The 21,517-nt window shown below is 41.4% G+C and overlaps 1 protein-coding gene across 13 annotated transcripts in view; it reads right to left on the bottom strand.

The window, feature by feature from the left end:
- The window catches only part of COL4A4 (collagen type IV alpha 4 chain), a 121,685-nt gene that overhangs the window by 71,112 nt on the left and 29,056 nt on the right, over positions 1 to 21,517 (bottom strand). For all 13 annotated transcript variants that reach the window (XR_011439520.1, XR_011439519.1, XR_011439521.1 and 10 more), the window contains exons 5-10: positions 9,299 to 9,433; positions 8,471 to 8,515; positions 7,685 to 7,801; positions 4,037 to 4,105; positions 1,414 to 1,449; positions 107 to 169 (exon numbers count right to left, since the gene is read on the bottom strand). Coding sequence is in view for 4 of the 13 variants with exons in the window: in XM_070269349.1 (XP_070125450.1) it covers positions 107 to 169; positions 1,414 to 1,449; positions 4,037 to 4,105; positions 7,685 to 7,801; positions 8,471 to 8,515; positions 9,299 to 9,433 (465 nt within the window). In the remaining 9 variants the exon portion in view is untranslated. The remainder of the gene's footprint in view (positions 1 to 106; positions 170 to 1,413; positions 1,450 to 4,036; positions 4,106 to 7,684; positions 7,802 to 8,470; positions 8,516 to 9,298; positions 9,434 to 21,517) is intronic.

Raw genomic sequence — 21,517 nt, forward strand, 5'->3', positions numbered from 1 at the left:
GTCAAAGAACCCAAAACTGACCCAAGACTGCAATTGTGCTTGTTTTGCTTTGTTGAAATGTCAGGTCAGGGTTTCTAGGGGACAGAATGAGTGGTGCTGTACTTACTGTTAACCCCGGCGCTCCCGGATATCCCACTGGGCCCACTGGTCCTCTGGAGCCCCTTGATCCCTAAACACGAGAAAAATCAGCACGTTTGTTACCAAAAACCATAATCATGGTTCACTCAGCAAGAGCTGCATGTATTGCCTGGAGGATAAAACCCACTAAAGAAATCACAGTCCTGGACACATGTGCCTGCCTTGCTGGAACATCTGGGACAGCAGCTCTGACACCGCTAAAAGGTCGCAGAGCTAGAAGGCAGCAGAATCTGGTAGGTGTGACAAACTCCTATGTTTTTGTTATACATCAGGGTGCTTTTTAAATATTAATATTAATTATCATTAATTAGTATTAAAATATGAATGTATTTATACGTTTTAATATATTCTTTAAATGTGTCCTATAAGATCAGTGTGAATAGAAATGTTGTCCCCAATTCAAGATCAAGACGATCCAGCCATAAACAGTTTTCTGCCACACATAAGTCGTGGCATAATTACACAAAACTCACAAGGAAAGGTTATGGCTGGGCATTCCTGGAAGTGTGGAGAGAGGCTCTCTGTTCTTCCACTAACCCTGCCCACGTCAAATGATTTGTGAGTGTGCAACGAAATTGCTGGCTCCCAGAGGATGAATTGGTATTTATTTTAACAGCCACATCAAAGCATCTCATTGATCTCGTTTAACTGAACTTCAGGAGTAGTAAGGAAATCAACCTGGGTGAGTAATCCTGTCTACAGCCAGAACTTACCAAGCAAGATTATAGGTTAGCCATTGGACAACAAAATTGCTTTCAACTTTAATCTTGTACACATTGATAAATTGGAAAGACTAATATAATCATTGAATCACAAATTTCAGGGAGATGAAGATGGGGCAGAATATTAAATATAACACACAACAACTCATTCAGCAGGCTAAATGGTATAGAGCAAAATCATTTCCACTTGACATATATCAACGTAGTTGCTAAGTAGACTTATCTTCCTAAATGTTAAGTGACTACATATACCTGAGCAATGCCAAGTGATCATTAAAGGATAGAAAAGGAATGTAGGAAGCCTGCTAAGGTTCAAGAATTGTTCTATGAGCGTGGGACCTGTGCAGTCACACACGGTCTCATGCTGGATTTAATGCTCTGCTGTCATCACCTTGAAATTCTTTATAATTTTTGCATAAGAGGTCTACATTTTCATTTTGCACTGGGTGGGCCCTGCAAATTATGCAGCCAGTCTTGCTGGCATACAAACCAGTAGGGACCACAGACTATTTGAGGAGCAAAGAGAAGCGCATGGCCTGCTCAGAAGACTTACTGGTAAGCCAGGAGGTCCTGGGTCCCCTCTGTCACCCTGCAATAATAATGATACATTGTTTTAGCAAAGCTACACCATTATCCTAAAACACACGTGATGTAGAAGTAGAAATACACACAGGGATTATTTGGATTGCCCAACTGTGCAGTCTGTTCAACTTCTCAGTGTTGAAAAGACAACTGTGGAAGGGCTCTACGCAAGTAATGTTCTGTATTCACTCTGGGGCTCTGAATTCTGCTTCTGTTCTGCCAAAACTTTCTCTAGATTGCTGGGGTCCTGATGACATGGAACCAAGATGAGATTTCATCTTTCAATTTAAATTGTTCTAAATTCTCAATCTGATGGCTTCATTTCATCAGGTTAACCATCCCTGGTCTAATTGCCAGACCTCGCCTCCCTAATACACACCACTCCTTTTGATCACCCTAGTGTAGATGGAAAGGGAATTCATGTGGAAATTCTCTCACATCCGCGTCTGTGCGGATCCACCACTTTGAGACTCTGCCCTGAGACTCTATTTACTTTCAAGGATCAAAGGGTGTACTTCTCTTGAAGACAGGCTCTTTGTAAAAAATGTAAAACGTAATATATCATAAAATTTACATAAGGTAAAAATTAACATTTTAATCACTTTTAAGTGTACAGTTCTGCAGCATTAAGTACATTCACATTGTTGTGCAACCATCACCACCATCCATCTCCAGAACTTTTTCATCTTCCCCAACGGAAACTCTGCGCCCATTGAACACTAACTCCCCATCCGCCTCCCCCCAGGCCCTGGAAAGCATGATTTTATTTTCTGTCTCTGTGAATTTGACTCCTCTAGGAACCTCTTATAAGTGGAATCACACATGAGTTGTCCTTTTGTGACTGGCTTATTTCACTTAGCATAATGTCTTCAAGGCTCGTCCATGTTGTAGCCTGTGTCAGAATTCCCTGCCTTTTTTAAGGCTGAATAACATTGTGCTGTATGTGTGTAGCACATTCTGCTTATCCATTCACCTGTCAGTGGAAACTTGGGGTGCTTCCACCTTCTGGCTGTTGTGAATAACGCTACCATGAACATGAGTGTACAAATATCTGATTGAGTCCCTGCTTTCATTTCTTTGGGGTATATACCTAGAAGTAGAATTTCTGGATCACAGAATAATTCTACATTTAATTTTTTAAGGAATCCCCATACCATTTTCCACAGCAGCTGCACCATTTTACATTCCCAGCAATGCACAAGGGTTCCAATTTCTCCACATAATTGTCAACACATTATTTTCTGTTTGTTTGGGCTTTTTAAACATATAATTACCATCCAAATGGTGTGAAGTGGATACAGGCTTTTAAGAGCATTGTTTCTCAACGATTATTGATCAGCAGACCACATTTTAGGGATCGTCTGTTTCTCTTTAAGATGAGGAATTTTCTGTATCCATCTCCCCTTCTACCTCTCTTGTTCTTTCTTGCTCAATTACAAAAATCTACTCACCATAACTAATACATACAGTACTTTATAGTTTACCACCTGCTGCAGTGTAAATTATTATAACAAATCATCAGCACCGAGAGGAAGGCTGATTAGATGTTGTTTTAATTTTCTTTCACAAATAAGGCGTATGAGGCTCAGAGGGGTTTAGAGAGTTGTTTAAAGTCATAGCAGTAGGTAAAGGTAAGTCCTCTCCTCTGATACAACATACTGGTTCCTAGAATGACTGTGCTTTTGACGCTCTTTATTAATATATCACTTAAGCTATGAGGAAAAGCATCGTTCTTGCTGTTTAACAAGTATAAATACGCACAGAGACTACAAACAAATACTACAAGCTCAGTAAAGAGATAACCCCTCCAGGGGGCAGGGAACTCAGGGTCTAGTGGAAGCAATCTAGGACTAGTTTCATCTAATTGTTGTGGAATATTCCTCCTTCAGAGAAATGACCATATCTTGCCAATGTACTACATTTCTTCCCTTGATTTATCATATCTAGTGCTTATCTGTGGCTATTCATATTAGAGAGATGAAGTGGCCCCGCAAAAGTTTATTTCTGAACATGTGTATATCATTCTCTGGTAAAACACAAAAGCATTTAATTTACCAAGGATATTCCTATCTGTTTTCCATAATTTTCAAGTTCAATAATGATGACTTCTATTATACTGGATGACAAGTATTAATGTTACACTATTTTAACTACAAATAAATGAATGGTTCTCAACTGGGAGTGATTCCCCACCTCAGGGGACATTTGGTAATGTCTGGAGATATTGTGGGGGCTCGGGGGGTACTAGTGGCATCTAATGGGTAGAAGCCAGAGATACTGTTCAATATCCAACAACGCACAGGTCAGCCCCCACAACAAATGATTATTTGGCCCAAAATGTCAATAGTGCCAAGGTGGAGAAACCCTGAAATAAACATATCCATGGCAACTCGGCAAGACTAGCTGGGAGGGAGTGGAATTCTACAGCCAGAGCAACTAAAGCCAGCCCTTCAGCAAGAAGTATGGTGCCATCCCAGAGGGCCAGGGTGAGGATAAAAACCAGCGTGCTCGGGACACTTCCAGAAAAATCTCAATCTGTGTTTCCTGTGTGGGTTTACCTATGTTTTTTAAGTCACCACAATCATAGTACTTACCTGAATACCTTTAATGGCACCAAAAATGAAGACTGAATTTCCTTTTTCTCCATTTGCCCCAGGAAGGCCCTGAAAATAAAATATTCACTTAAGAGGGGAAAAGAAAGCATATTAATATTTCAGTATTTTCTTTTTTTTATAAAATATTACTCACCAACAAAATTACCATTATAATCATATTTCACTAGTGGAGATTTCTTTATTCTCTTCATTATTATCATCCTAAGGTTCTCATATATATTTATTCAATATTCGCTTAACATCTACTAAGGAATCTCCTTAGATAGGATACCTAGTAATCTAATATTATATTATATTGTATTATATTATATTATATCATATTATATTTAAATATATTTATAACTACTAATTATTCAGCAGGAAAATTGCATTTTTCCTCACAACATAATGCATATAATACTCATATTATTCTTATAAGTAAACAATTTTTCTCACGTCAGTTAATATTTTACACCCTAGAGATAGTAAAAAAATTGATTTTGTCCATTTCAGTATTCGTATTCGAAACAGAGCCTATGTATCCTTTCTAAGATTAACTTTTAAAATACGTCACATGTTCCTTTTGGAAAGTTTGAGTATGTGGATGCAAGTTTGTTTACTTAGAGTATTTTTAAAAAGTGAACGAAATATCTCAATATATTCTTTTGTTCTTCAAAGTTTTCCTACTTGCTATCTTAATCTCCTACTTAATATCTTAATACATCTTAACTTGGTTACCACATAAAAATTCTACCATCTGCAGGGGCTGCCCGTGGCCAAGTGGTTAAGTTCGCACGCTCCACTTCAACGGCCCAGAGTGTCACTGGTTCAGATCCTGGGCGCAGACACGGCACCACTCATCTGGCCACACAGAAGAAATAGAATGACTTGCAACTAGGATACAAAACTATGTACTGGGGCTTTGGGGAGAAAAAAAGAAAAAGAGGAAGATTGGCAACAGATGTTAACTCAGGGCCAATCTTCCTCACCAAAGAAAAAAATTTAAAAAAATAAATTCTACTGTCTGCAGATATCAAGCTCCTACAAAGGGCATACGAATTTCAAAGTTAACCCTTAGAAGAGTGCCTGACTTTGCTTCCAATGGGAGACACTTCACAGTTTTATGGTAAATTACATCAACAGTTTCCTTGAGAAATCAGATTTGCCTATACTGTATAGGCAATCCCTCCTTCACACAGTTCCAATATGCATGAATTTTGCTTCCACAGTTAAGTTAAATTGCACCAGTCCTCCAACAAACTGGTTCAAACTTCAGTTACCACTGGGTATTAACTGAGTAACTGCATACAATACACACTTCACTGCTAGCTCATCAGTCCACAGATCACTACATAAGTAACAGATTCAAATCAGATCACTAATGGATCATATCACTCCTTTCAAAGTCTGTCATTGACTGGCCCCTGCAGATCTGTTAGTTCACACACACACACACGGACAGCAAAGTGTGTAGTTGTGTTGCCCCTTATCTCCCAGTGATAAACCCAAATGACACTTCATAAAAACAGATCATTGAAAGAGAGAATTGGCCAAGAAAGATGAAAAATGAAGTGAGGAAATGAAAAATGATAAGGTTGGAGATGAAACTCAAATAGAATGTACATGGACTCACAGAAGAAATAGCTAATGGTGAGAATGTTGACACTGCTGTCATTCGAACCAGAGGAGCTAGTGCAGACAAACTTATCAACGTAAAAGGAGGAAGCGGTTGTGACAAAAAGGATGAAGATGTGCCAGAGGAAGTGACACAGGCAAAAGAACGTCATGTTAAAGGAACTCAGAAATATTTCACAACCCTGCAAGCTGACCCAAACTTAGAAAAGAGTACAATTCACCAAAAAATAAAAAGCACGTTCACTCCATACTCCAAGTTACACGACAAGAAGGCAAGCTGTTCCAACTACCTTGATCAGTTTTTATAAGGCAATCAAACACTTTAATTCTTAATGTTCCTAATGTATTAAATTATAATGTACTAAATAAATACTATTTTTTAAAATAATTTCCCTATATATTTATAACCGAAAGTAAGAGAGTTTTTAATGTTTTAACAAAACATTTTAAAGGTCATGAGACAATAGTAACGTTTCCCATTGGAGGTTAAGGTTGCTCTGTGTGGTTTCAGCTTGCATGGTCATTCTTGAAGTTTCACACTACTGTGCACAGTGAGGGCTGCCTGTATGTGAAATGGGTCAAAGGAAAGAAAGTTGCTTTGCAAAGAAATCGTTATGACAAGCTTCAGTGTTGTGGTCAGTACTGCATGCTGTGTTACAGCTAAAATTGAGAAGCCCTGCTCTCTTGAATGTTCATGGACACGCAGTAGAATGAGGTTTGACCCAATTTGAAGATCTTAACAAATGTGCATTCACCAGATGGCACTCGAGCCTTCAAATGCCTGAGTTTGAGAACAAAGGGTAGTTGAGAAGCTTAACAATGAAAGCTGGTTGCTCTTACTTGATACCACAAAAAAGATGTGAACATGGAAGTTCTTTTTGAGTACTGTATTCAGATCAATTCTACTATGATTTGGAGCAAAAGGAAAATTTGTGACAAGAAAGCAGGATGACTATGGTGGAATGCTGGGAAGTGATATTTTTTAGAGAAGTGAAAAGGCTGAAAAATAGTCACAGAAAATCCGTTTTGAAAGGCTAAATCATCTCCAACCTTTAATTAAGTGAGAAAAAGGAAAAGAAACAGAGGGGAAGGAAATATAAGGGGTAGAGAAAAGGGTAGTTCTTGTTGAAGTTATGTTTAAATGAAAGTTCAAATTTCTGGGGAAAAAATAAGAGCAGTAAACTTTTCTCAAGTGCTGGATATTGTCAACTGTTTCTGGACCTCCACTCCAAATCACTTCCATTTGTCTTTTTGTATTATGGAGACTAGAAAGCTAAAAACTACGTTTCCAAGACCCTTTGTGGCTAGATGCAAATTAGGTTCCACCTGGGAGAGGTACTTAGGAAATTTGGAAGGCGGAAGTGAGGAATGCATCCTCTTCCTGCTCCTTTTGTTGTTGCCAAGCAGGAAGGTAGAAACTTGAGGTTTATTTGCTGATGTCTCGACATGAAGATGAGAGGCAGTGATTATGGTGTAGAAACAGCCTCCTGACTTCTGGATCTCAGTTAAGTGTGAGCCCTTGAAATCAGTCGTCTCATGGTGGCCCCTGAGTTCCACTCCTCCAACCATTACAATAAGCGCCAAATTCCCTGTATTAAATTCCTTTCTGTGTGAAATACCTAGAGAGGTTCACATGTGTGCAGTGAATGTTTAATGACAAACAACATAAGTTTTGCTCACAGGCCTCCCTGCTCTCTTCCCCTATCCACTCTCTGTAGAGCAGCCAGGAAAATCTTAAAAGAATATCAATCAGATCATGTCACTTCCTTAAAACTATCCAGTGCCCTCCCATGGCATGCAAAAGAAAATCCAGCTTCCTTCCACAGTCTACAAGGCCCTGCCCAGTTCTATGTCCTGCCCAGCTCTCTGTCCTCATTCTTGGTCACCCTCATGTGTTCACCATGCTCCCAGCACATCTGTAACAACTCTGTTGCTTGAACACATCAAGCCTTATTCCCACTGTAGGACCTTTTCATTTAAGATTCCCACTAGGATGAACTGTAGGTGTCTTACTGGGGGGCCTCCTGGGCCAGGAGCGCCTCTTTCTCCTGGAAGCCCTGGATCACCTCTTGAGCCATTGTAGCCATTTATGCCAGGTGTGCCTCTGGGTCCAGGAGGGCCTGGGTGCCCCTACAGGAAACAAAATTTTAGGTGAAGCATTTTTGCCCAAAAACTATAACACAAAGGTTATGCAAATATGGGGACCCAAATTATGGCAATTGTGACTCACATGTTGTTTAATTTTGTGAAATGTCCTCTCTACCCACAAGTATCATGTAGAATAGTAAAAATAAATAAATAAATTTTAATGCACCCAATTTAATTTAATTAATTTGGAGTATTCCAGAAGATTTGGAAGAAACCTTCCTTGAAATCCTTAGACAGACTCTAATGAATTGTAAAGCACCCAAAATACCTCTTTCTTCTTTCATTTGATTTTCATATCAGAAATGAGAGTGTTGAGCCCACTTCCACTGTTGGGACTTACCAGCAAATAAAAACTTTCATTATGAGTATACATTTATTTCCAGAACATTGTACTTGACATGTCAAGTATATCTAGCTCCAATTTTTGGTTTTCTCTAATCTGTTTGAAAACCTTGCTCTTCAAGTAAAGTGTTTTGGTCTTGGAGTTATTACTATACAAAATTGAAATGCAAGCACCCTTTCACACACTAAAATTAGAAAATAGTGAAAAGTTTGTCCTATATATGTATTTTTTGAACATGCAATTTTAAGGGTTTTGATGAGTGTTTGTCCCTTATTTAAAAAAGATGGAGAAAATTTACAGATACTTACAGGTATGCCGTCTAAACCTGGAAATCCGGGGACACCAGTTGGACCCTAAAATCCCAGAAAATAAAACAAAGACATAAAAGTTACTAAATTATTAGATTAACAAGTTGATTTACTTGAAAACAAGAATAATTAATAACTCTTTTAAAAAACACTTAGCAGTCACTGTCACCTATCTTTACATTAATGAGCTTAAATACTAACCCTTAAGAATCAACCTTTTGTACTTTTCTTTTTGTATTGAGGAAGCCAGCTTGGCAGTATCAATTCAAATAAAACATTCAACACCCTATAAGCCAGAAATTCAACTTCTCAGAATCCATCTATCCTAGACAAACAAACCCCTAAATGTGCACACAGGTAATTTATAGGATTACTTTTGCACATTTGTGCTACACAATGAGGGGTAGGATCTCAAATTCTCAACAGGGAATAAACTATAGTTTTATCCATACTATGGCACAATATGCAGTATTTTTAAAGGAATAAGTTCAATCTACATAAGTTGATATGGAATGATCTCTAAGCCATACGGTTGAGTAAAAAAAGAAAGACTCAGCATAATATATAATATTTTTAGGTTCTTTAAAAAGCCATAAAATAATACCATAACTGCTTGCTGTGCACACTCGTGTATTTAAGTGCAAAGAAAAGGTCTAGAAAGGCATGCTCCTTTGGAAAGGGGTTAGGGAATGAGGGCTGATTAAGGGAGAGGAGTTGAGACTTGATTTATTACAAGGTGCGAGAGGTAATACGTGTGATTATAAAAAATATGGCATAGTGGTGCTGGTGAGTGGTTAATATGAATCTTTTACTTAAGAATAGACTTACCTTATCTCCTTTGTCACCTGCTCCTCCAGGAGGGCCACTGTCACCTCTCCTCCCTTTCTCTCCTGGAATTCCAATGGGTCCTGGAGGTCCCAAGGGTCCAATAGGGCCCTGCAACCCTGGGAGTCCCGGTTGACCCTAGGAAAAAAGATTTAAAAAGGGGGGTTGATTCCTAAGTAGCATCTTCTAACAAAAATATATGGTCACTTGAGCTTAGAGAAGACTGAAATGTTAGAGTTTGAGCAGATTCTAATAATAGAAGCACAAATGATCAATTAATTACAAAAATAAGAAACAGCAACGCTGCCTTTTTCAATCTGAACTTGTCATACGATAAATTTTAATTACTACGTGTGAGTACACACACACACACATAAACTGATTAGAGTTCTCTTACTATTTTCATTCTGTCAATGACATTGATAAATCCTGAGCTGTTTAGTGAAGCAAGGAACTTAAAAAAAAAAAATCAAAGACTTATTACCAGTACATTAGTGATACTAGTGAAGAGTGGGGAAAAACAGATCTTTTATTTACTTCAAATGGCTAATGATCTGTCTGCCCTTTTAGGGGGAAACATTTCTTTTTCATCTGCTTTTACTTAATTTCTTGTTCATAATTTGGAAGCAAGTTCTCCACACCACAATCCAACTTTCCATGAATGAAAAGGTCACCTCTTATTTTAGGTGAAGTTTCATTAGCTCAGATCTCCCCCGCACCCACAGTGGGAACGCTTCTGGCACAAAGATGAGGAACTCCCTTTTGGCCTGTTCTGTGTTGCATTTAGACAGACTGACACTGAATTAATGCTCAGTTCTTGCCTATGAGAGGCGGCTGCGGGTCTCATAGCTCTTTCCATTCCGGACTAAGGAAGTTTAGCCTCTGAGGAGCACGCTCCCTTGTCCTCCATGAGATTGCTCCCATCTCTCTCTCCACAATCCCTACATGCACGGTTCCCTCCAGGACTGAAATGTTAAATGCCACAGATTCCAATACCCCCACTTCTATGTCTCAGCTCAGCCTTCTCCTCCAGCTTCCAGATGATCATACCTCACTGCTTCCTTAACATCTCCTTGGGTACAATGGAACCTCCAGCTTAAAAAAAAAAATTCAAGATGGAACTCTTGATTTTGCCCCCAGATCTGATTCTCCATCTACCTTCCCCATCTACCCATTTAACCCAGCCAGAATCCTGGGAGTCATCCTTAATATACTTCTTTCTGTCATCTTTACATTTAATACATGATCCATTGGTACCATTTCACTTCCGAAATAGATCTGCAACTCACCCACCTCACTGTCTTGCTGCTGATGGAGTAGGCTCCAGGGAGCCTACTGCCCTGGCCTCCTAAATGGTCTCCAGCTCCCTCTACTCTCCTCCAAGCGTCACTCCACACAACAACCCCAGTGACGCTTAAACAGAAGTCAGATCACGGCACTGCCTGCTTTTTCAAACCCTTCCTCGTCTTCTCACTGCTTGGAGAATAAACCTCGTGCTTCTTACCTTCCAGGCCTTCCAAGGTGTGACCCCAGATTCCCTCGCACCCACATGCTGTGCCCACCCCACACTCACTACTTCCCACCACACGGCTCTTCCCATCTTACGGCCTTGTATATGCTTTCCCTCTGCACTGCTCTTTCCCCACATCTTCACATGTCTTGGATCCCAGCCATACTGCCACCTCCTTAGAGGCCTTCCTGGACCTCCCCCTCCAGTGAAGTAGGCTCTCCAACCATTCCCAACCCCATCAGTCTCGATTACAGCATCCTGTCCATTTCTGTCTTAGCATCTTAGCATTTCCTATTTTTAAATTATGTGTCTGCTCCTCAGTTTATTGTTTGCCTCTCCAATTAGATATGAGCACAATGAGGGCAGGGATATTTGCTCCCCAGTTAAGCCTCCCATCTCCCATAGGCTTTGGCTCAGGAAATTCCTTTCAAATAAATAAGGGATAGATGGACTGGCAGCGGCGATGCTCACAGGCCGAGCCTGACCCCCCATCTGACTGGACACACTCCACCTGGGCCCTGTGTAGTTGGGAAAGTTATTTTTGAACTTTGAAAAAAGTAATTCTATCAAAGGTAACCTTTATGACATATAAATTTATTTTATACATTCAAACTTACTTTTTACAAAATAATCAATGTACAGGAACAAGGATTGAATGAACTCAAAAATCTAAAATCAGGGTTTCTAAATGACACTTCTAGACTCAACATTCAATCTCTGTCTGTAATTTGATGTGGGTAGAGTGTGTCTTTGATTCTGATGGTTTTTTAAGTAACTCACTTTGTAATCTTAGGACAATATCCTACATTAAATAAAGAGAAGCTTCATAACGAGAAGCTTCTAACAAGGCTTTCACCGATGCAAGGTGATTCGGCCACTCAACCCCAGGCACTGTGGTGTCTAATGTGTTCAGTTGTGCTGTCTAACACATTTCAGAGTCCATGCTGTATTTCGTTACAGTTTGAAAACATCCTTGGTATTGATTTGAAGCCAGATGTTCACCTGTAATTTTCTGTGCTTTTTAAAACTTTCCAAAGATTTAAGAAAAATTATTTTATACCCCTTTACCCCCTCAAACAAGATAAATAACTGCATTTGATGAGCAAGTAAATCTTGGTATGTGGAGAGAAAAGCTAAATGGATTTCAGGAGATATCTGCTTAGATCAGATCTCTTAAACTTCTGGGCAATTTTGAATAATTAGTGCTGAACTCCAACAGTGCACAGGACCACATACAAGAATATAGGGCTGCCCCTTGGAGGTTCAGGTCCCAGGGCAATGTATATTTTGCAGAGCTGCATCTACATAAAAATCTGAGTCATCTGAAATCAGTGCATCAGCACCATTCTGGTGACCCAATCTCATGCAATCCCGTGAACAAAATCCAGCACTGGTAAGTGGAAATGTTCTGTTAGCCAGCCATCCCCCGGAAACCAGGGCTCAGCCATGAGGCTCCAGACTAGCCCAGAAGCAAGAAACCCAGAGCTCCTCATGTGGACAGCTCCACATTGGATAAAGGGTCAGAGAGCACCAGGAAGAAAAGAAACAGACCCTGGGACCCACCCAGTTCTGGTACACACTTGAGGAGCACCTGACAGGGCTGCTGGCCTTGGTCAGGCCCAGACACAGGAGAGAGACAGGGTGGTGCCCTGCCTGAGGAATGGGGCCCAAAGGCAGGAAGAGCCTGCTTGCCCTGGTTTAAGGACAACGGCACAAGGATATTCACTGCAACATTATTCATAATTTCATGACAAACTGGAAATCCCATAAAAGTCTGCCCAAATGAGACTGATTGAGTAAGTTATGGCACCTTCATACAATGGAACATCACACACAGCCTGTCTTAGTCTGGGTGCCCCAGAAGCAAAATGCAGGACGAGGAGTCAATGCACACAGTATGTTTGAAAATCAAAGAGATGGGGGGAGGAGGCAGGGATGCGACACAGAGAAGGGAAGGCAGCCAATGAGAGTCCAGTATCAAGCCAGTTACCACTGTGTAGGCCTGAGGGAAATGTACAGGGCCGGGACATTAAAGAGACTGAGGTAGACCTGTCTGGGCCTACGTACAACATCCTCGTGATGCTCATGAGAAAGAAACAAAGTGACAGTTTCCAGGCTCTGCAGCCAGCCCCCTGCATCTGAAGCCCAGGCCCACACTTACTAGCTGTGTGGCCCTGGACATGTTTCTTAACCTCTCTGTTCCTCAGCTTCTTCATCTGTCAGTGGCTCGTGGACATAAAAAGAATAATGCAGGTAAAGTATTTAGCATAGTTCCTGGCATGATAATGCTAACTATTGTCATTACAGATTATTATTACTTTTAATAGTTCAGTGTTAAATGGAAAAAAGCAAGCCATATGTCATATGATCCCACCTGTAGAGAAACAAAAGGAAATTTTCTCTAAATATGTTTTTATACATGAACATTTTTAGAAGGATATACAAGAAATGGCATACTGTCGTGTCTCAGGAGTGAAAATTCAAGCCTGGGCGACGTTACATACTATTTTGCGAGCATCTTACCATCAGCAAACATGACTTTTATAATAAAGATTAATTACCATTTCTCTTTCACCATTAAGTTATTGACTCAACAAACATTATTGACTCTACTCAACTACAAATCAAAATTGTCCTTTATTTGTACTTTCCCTTTTCTTCATGCTTTTTCATCAATGTCATAATAGCTACTATTTATTGAGTATCCATACAAATACTAAGACCTTAGAATTTTCAAGGAAGCTTAAATGTATAAATATTTGTTACAAAAAAGACAACAATAACATATGAAATATAATTATACGGGCACAAACCATTTGGGGGCATTTTGAGGGCAAATTAATTTACTCTAGATATTGCATGAATTCTAAAGCACAATCTAAAAGTAAGAATAAATAATGACTTCAGCAGACCGTTTGTACCTACGTTAATTGATCTTACTTACTTACTTAACATAAGTTAAAAACTCCCATTTTTCCTAAATATAAGGCTCAGGAAATAACTGCTTTTTTTATTAAGTTTGGGAATTATCTTTTCATCTTGCATGTAATTTATAGGAAAACTCCTCAAATTATCTTTTGTGAATGCTGTACTTTACAATAATGTATTACTTAGAAATATAACGAAATGCACCTTCAAACATAAAAGGGTAACTGAGAAAGAGCCAATTAACCAGCTATAAATCTCTTTAACGTGTTTTGTTTTAGACACGCAACGCTGAATCCAGTGAGCTAATGGAACTTTGGGGAGGAAAAAAAAGGAGTGGAAATGTTTAACACAGCAGTAAAAATGACAAAACTCCATTCAGTATAGAAATGTGCCCTGATCTGAGAAAGTGCCATCTAAAACACTTTTGAAAAGACATAAAACAAGGACTGGTTATTTGCATTATTTAATGACACCGATCCCCCTTTGGTCCCCATCTGCTTCCTCCTCCTCTGCCCCGGATCTGTCACACCGACTTCCTTGTCATTCCTGAATGAGCTCTGTTCTGTTCTTTCCCAGACTTGGGTGTCCTATCAGGAGTGTCCCTCCTATTCACCCCAAGTCATCTCTCAAGATGACCCCCCCCGATCTCCTGCCCTCCCCCCAACACCCCCTTCACATTAGATGCCTCTCCAAGATGCCTCTGTAATAACACTTCCCACCTGTTAAGGTGATCATCTCTTTATCCCTCCAACCCCACACCCACTGGACCATGAGCTCCCACAGGGTAGAATCTAGGTGTCCAAGGTCATGACGGTAAGAAAGGCAGAGAACAATAAACACTTAATAAAATAATACAGTCAGCCCTCCCAACACCATCACCCAAGGAAGACACGTGTAAATGAGAAAAAGGAGCTGCTTTCTTGTCTCTCTGAACTGCCATCACCAGAACTTTGGCGGATGGTAATTATGTGGATTTGGCAATGGTTCCACACCGAGGGGATCAGAGTACAACCCACACCATGAGCAAGGGCCCTGAATGCAGTGATGCTGGTGTCTTTTTGTCGCTCAGATGTAACACAGACATTACTATGCCTTCATTTCAACCCTACTAAACAGCAAATCCAACCTCTACTTTGCAAGTGGAAAAATTAACATGAAACAGTAAATGCCTGCATTTTTTATGGCTGTTGGAAGACTTGGTGGTTTATTTTATATTTAGTGCTGTTTTTTCCTATTAACAGGTATTTTACTATATGATAAGTTTTGTAAAGAAATACACTAAACGCTGAATAACAGCACTAAATCTGCTCACGGAAATTTCCCGAATACCGATCTCTGAAACAATCATTATTAGTTCACCCAATTTGAGTAAATAATTCATCCACAGCAATGTAGAGATTAATTCCATTTTCATTAAATTATTTCCTATAAAAGAAGGGGTCAGGACAAAAAGAGTATGTTTACAAGCAAATATTTGAGCTCACTTATTCCTAGGGCTATAATAGAATTAATTTCAGGATGAAGCGGCATATATAACAAGCCCAGAAAAGCCATCTCTATAACTAGAGAATCATTAAATAATCACAGAAATTTTGCATCTTTAAAAGAAATTTTTTACGAAACGTTTTACTCCTAACCACGCACCCTCCACTCACAAACAATGACATGATATGCAATGAATGACTACACTGGATCCAGACTAGCAAAAAGAAAAATAATGCCCACTGGAATGACTTTCAGACATAGTTTCTCTAATATTTTTTGGCTACTGTGTGCACGGAATTGCCTCTGTGGTTTATGACATTCGTTGAGAGACGGTGAAGTCAGAAAACAGATTCACTGAATCCAGAAATGACAATTGGCTTGACAGCTGAGGGAACTTTGGCATGCCATGGGAAGCCACCAGGTCATCTCTTCCTTTCTACTCAAAGACCAAGTTGACACAGACCCGTTAGATGTCCCTCCCGACTGTGGACTGTGGCTACAGCGGGACTGGGCTCCCGGGCCAGCTGTACAAATAAAGGATGAAGGCGATTAAAGCGGACAGAGTCGCATGCCTGCCCAGCCCTGTGAGGCCGGAGCATTCCTTTAGGATTCTGTCCCTTGTTGAGTGTCCACGTCAGGCACATCTCTTGAGCAGGGCTAAGATCAAATTATTTTTATTTCACAACATCTTGGTAGAAGAGACCAACTGATAAGAGGATACGTTCTTTTTTAAAACCAAAATTTCCAAATCAGCCTTTTGGGCTGCCACTGATCTGCTGGCCCCCAGGGACCAGACCTTTGGGGAATGACAGAAGTCTAAGAAGCCCTTGGTCATTTTAGCAGTGTGAGGACTGGGAGAAATAACTACAGACAGACGACTACAAATATGTGTACAATCACGCTTCTTCTGCAACTGCTTCCTGCTCTTTCCTGAGATGAATCCATGCAAAGCAGTATAAATGAATGCCCATTCACTCATTCATTCGTTAATGAATGAATGAACAAATGAATAACAAAGACGTTTCTATTATACTAACTACATATAAATTTCCAAATTGCCCTTGGCTTCTAAGACCATGACACTGATCATCAAAAGTGTCACAGGAAGAGGAAGGAATTTATCTATTTAAGCTTAGTTATGTGTCTACCTTTCTCCATAACTTATCTCATCTAATCCAAACAGCAACACTAAGAAATGTGGATTATTATCCCCATAAGGATGAGGAAAGCCTACTCACAGGATATAGCTTACTCAAACTCACATTCCTGGTAAGCTTGAGTTCATACCTGGACCGGTCAGTTTCTCTCCAGAAGCTCTCGTCTTCCCACTACCTCCTCCTGGCACCAAATGGAGGGTCCCTCCATTGTCACACTCACACCACACCTGCAGGGTCATTTCAATTGCTTCCACCCTCACCTTATTTTTAAACTTTTAAAAATTTATCTCAATGTACTCTATGTTCTTTTATAAAGCTTTTTAAGACAACAATAGAATTCATCAAATTAATTAAAGATCTCCATATTTGTGGTTCTCTCAAATCTAATTTCCCAGTCCCATCCTATATCCCTGTTTTCTAGAAACCTTCTTGAATCTTCTTCCTCTGTTAATTCATACTCATCATGTCAGAAGCTCAGCTCATCCCTCCCAAACTAGTTTCCCAGCCTTCTTCTTCCCTGACGCAGCCGGTGGCAACTTCATTCCTTCCATCGTGTAAGCTCAACAACCAGCTGTCAGCTTGGCTCCCCTTCTTTCCCTCATTCTCCACGTCCACCCCCTGACCAAGTCTATCACATCTTTCTTTGATTAAATCTCACGTGTCTGTCTTACTTTCACCCCACTACAGCGACCTGGGTCATGGTCTCGTCATCTCACATGGGTTACCCAAGCACCAGCATCCCTCACTTCCTTAGGCCCCATCTTCTCCCCACACCCACAGGCAACCATCAACTCATCTCAGTCTTCCCTTCCCTGTGTCATTGCATCAACACCTGCAGTGGTTACTGTCTACCTCCCATCACCTCAGCCAACCCTATTCCCTATGATGCCCATGGCTGCACTCTCTGCTCTAATCACACTTGTGTCTTCTGTTTCCCTGAAGTGATAGCAACCTTTCTCCTTCTGTAGTTCAAGTTCTACCTTCCTCCAATCAAAACTAGGATGATGATGTTGATGATGATGATGATAATAATTATAACTGCGATTATTCACTGAGTACTTACTCTGTTCTAGGCACTGACATGGCGCTGAACATTGTTCTCACGGAATCCTTACCTCCATAAAGAAGAACATCATCCCTGTATCTACTTCCTTATTCCCAAACGAGGCTCAGAGACATGAAGCAAGTGACCCAGAGCCACTCAGCTATCAGCTGGGGAAGCAGAGATTCAAACCCAGCTCCTTGGACTTCAAAGTTGCTGCTTCCCTTTTCATCCTAGTCGTTACCAATCTCTCTCCTACAAACTTAAAACAATTAACACCTAAATAGACTCATCGCCTATTTTTCATTATTGTTTGGCGCATGCTACTTTAGTTAACATCTGCTTGGGGTGATGTCTTCTTGTAAGATCTTTGAGGCCAGAGATCCACATGCATTTTTATCACTGCACCTTGGCCACTGCCTTGCACAGTATAAATTCTAAACATATACTCACAGAATGCTGAGTAAACGCTTCTATAGTTAAAATTAATAAAGAAGCATTCAGCAGCACCCTTCCTGCCTTCTTATGCTTGATTGTAATTCAAGTAGTAAGCCACTAGGTGACACTATAACATCACTTAAACTCTCCAACAGGCTTCAAGGTGAAGCATAAATCCCTTAGCAAGTGCCTCCAGGGTCCTTTCCTATTAGAACAGGAAAAACCGTTGGGTATCAGAAAGGGTAATGAAAATAAATAACAAAAAGGTGTCACTCAAAGAGTAGACAGTGCAAGGAGACAGGACTTCGGTGGCAGAATATTTTGTACATGAAGTTCACCTCACTTGTTAATGAGGGGATAAATTGGTCAGTTCAGCCTGGAGTAACACTGACCAGGGATTTCCAGCTGTGTTCTTAAAAGGCAGCACGGTGCAATGGAAAGAATACTGCACTGAGAACCAGAAGACACAGCTTTGCCCATGAACAACAAGGTCATGCCTTGGACCAGGTCATCCAAGAGTGGTTTTCCAATTTTTTTAAAGATGGCGGGCATAACATCAGCCCAATATCACACACCTGCCATGGGAACTGAATGAGGCAGTGCCGAGAGCTCTTGGTCCAGAATCCAGCTGACTCTCCCTCCTTCTTCCTCGCTCTGTTCTCCTGGTGTCCCTGCTCCTTACCTGCTCCGTGTTTTTCTCTGACCTCTGTCTTCTGGGCTGACTCTCCCTCCTCCTGCTGGGACTCTCCTGCAGCTCCGCAGGGCTGCCCTGGTCTCTTCTCACTTCTCACTTTCTCTTGGGCAAACTCGTCCATTTCCACAGGGTGAATCACTGAACAATCCCTCCATTTCCCTCCCGAGCCCACACCTCTCCTCTGAACTCTGGCCACATTATCCGACTGACCTCAAGCTCCACAATGGACTCATGATCATGGACTCATGGTCATCCCCCCAGATGTGCTCCTTGGCCATACACCACTGTCCACACAGCTGCTCACCCTCACCTGGGAGTCCCCCTGCATGCCTCTAACAGCCCACCTCCAACTGTCCCACATGGAGTCTCCCTCTCATTCTTGTCAATTCTGCCTCCCGAATATTCCTGACACCCATCCGCTTCCTCCTCACCTCCATGCTCACCCCCTGGCTAAGCCACCATGACCTCCCACCAGTGGTATCCAAATAGGTTTCCCCTAATGGTCGTCCGCCCACTGTGTTCTCCAAACAACAGCCAGAATAATCTTCTCATGACATAAATTCAACCTGCTTCCACCCTTCTTAAAATCATTCAAAGCCTTCCTTATTAAACAGGAGAACCTGTTCTGCTTTTTCAGCTGCATCTCATGCCAATTGCTCCTCACCTACAATGATCAAACCTTTCTGGCCACATTGCAGTCCCTCGAACATGCCAGCCCGTCTCCTGTCCACTTCAGTGCCTGAGGAGAGGCTGTTCTTTCTGCGCAAATACTTGCAGTGGGTTCAATGATGGCCACAAAAAGATATGTCCATGCCCTAACCCCCAGAACTGTGGCTATCACTTTAGACAGCAAAAGATGTGATAAAGTTAAGGACCTCGAGAGGAGGAGTTTATCCTGGATATCCAGGTGGGTCCTCGATGCCACTACATGTACAGAGGAAGATCTGATACAGACACACAGAGGAAAAAGCGATGTGAAGATGGAGGCAGAAACTGGACCGATGTGGCCACAAGCCAAGGAACGCTGGTGGCCACCAGAAGCTGGAAGAGGCAGGGAACAGATTCTCCCCTATTGCCTATTATAAAGGGAGTATGGCAATATCCTTGCTTTTGGACTTCTGGCCTCTAGAACATGTGACAAAATAAATTTCTGTTGGTTTAAGCCACCAAGTATGTGATAATTTGTTACAGCAGCCCAAGGAACTAACACGACGTGTTTCTTTCAGGCCTGTTTCTCTGTCTGTTCTTTTCCCTAATGCACCCCAAGCAGCTAGGACAGTGCCTGGCGCTCACCAGGCCCCAGAAATAACGGCCAGAGGGTGAATCTCTGGCTCTCTTGCTGGACTCAGAGCTCTGGGCTGCAGGGACTATCTTCTTTATCACTGAGGCCTCACAGCCTTGTCAGATGCCTGGCATGTGGCAAATGCCCAATGGCTGTTTGCTGAATGAACGGAGTGAATGAATGGTTATTTGCTGAATGAATGTCAGATGAGATTGTATGACAGAAGAGTGAAAAAATGAGCACCTTGGAGATTCAGCTGTTTCCCTGTGGATTTCTTGGCAACTTACTGAAAAGGGTATTTGGAAGGGGAAATAGATTTTTCTTTCCTAAAAACACTGTAATTTAGCTAATTTAGTCAGATGTTACTCTTGCCCTAGAGAAATGTTCTTAGTCACAAATACAGCTTCCCATTTTCTCATAGGGAAAACAACCTGCTTTGGGATGCACCTTATTTCTCACCACAGAGAAGGCTGCCTCCACTTCGGTGATGACCTTGATCCTCCCAAGTTCAGCGGAGTCCCACATTTGCTGAGCTCTGTGCCCGCCTGGCCTCGTTCAGGCCGGGTCACAGAGCTCAGCAGTCATCGTTGCTATGGAACTGAACTCCACACAAGGAGACCAAAGGCTCTCCTGCAAACCACTGGCAATTTAATGACGTGACTGACCAGGGCCGATGTGCCATCTGCAACTGAGATTACCCAGTGAGGTTTCGGGCAGTTGGCCTGTTTGGAAAACAGTACATTCTAGAACATAGTAGGCAAATATAAGCTGGTTTTCTCTCCTTCTTTCTCAACCATGAATGCTAGATTTAAAGACAGAGATTTGTTAGCCTACCGAGACCCATGTTAGCTAACTGGAGTTATTCTTCTATATAGATATCAGCTACTAATGTTACTTCTACCACTATGATTAGTAATAGGCCAAATAATATGAAATGATAGACACGTGTCCTCCCTCTGCCCCAGGCCCCCAGGGCCTGTTCAGAAATACTTCCTCAACCACCTGCATAAGAAATCCTAGAGCCAGCCCTGATGGCCTAGTGGTTAAAGTTCAGCACTCTCACTACTTGGGCGGCCCAGGTTCGGTTCCTAGTTGTAGAGCCACACAACCCATATGTCAGTCGCCATGCTGTGGTGGTGGCTCACATAGAAGAGCTAGAAGGACTTACAACTAGAATATACAACCATGCCGTGGGGTTTGGGGGATGGGAAAAAATATCCTACAACTGAAGATTCTTTCTTTTAACTTTCACAAGTTGTCTACTCTTCAATAATCATCATTAATATTCCTGACAGAAGGAGCACTTTAACAAGCTAAGCCAAAGGTGTAAACTGGCAGCTAGTGGGTTGACTTCTACTGGGAAATTTGTTTAACCGTTAGGCACTGTGTTTCTTTAAAATTCTGAATTCTGATGCCTTTACATAACAAATGGATTGTCCAGCTCCCCATGGTCTGTCCCCAAGGCCAGCTGTTCCATCCTGGGGTGCCCCTCCCCTCACTCAGGTTACCTGCAGGCCCATGAGGCACCTGAGTCTGTCCCCTCAGGCAGGGCTTCATTTATCAGAGAATTCTCCAACAGAGACAAAATGAGCTAGGGAGTTAATTCCTGGAGGTGAAAGACATAGCGAGAAAAAGATGAAAGCAGAACCAAAAATCTAAGGAGTTGGTGACAAACCAAATTTGCCA

This window comes from Equus caballus, chromosome 6 (genome assembly GCF_041296265.1).
Source record: "Equus caballus isolate H_3958 breed thoroughbred chromosome 6, TB-T2T, whole genome shotgun sequence".
Taxonomy (NCBI): domain Eukaryota; kingdom Metazoa; phylum Chordata; class Mammalia; order Perissodactyla; family Equidae; genus Equus; species Equus caballus.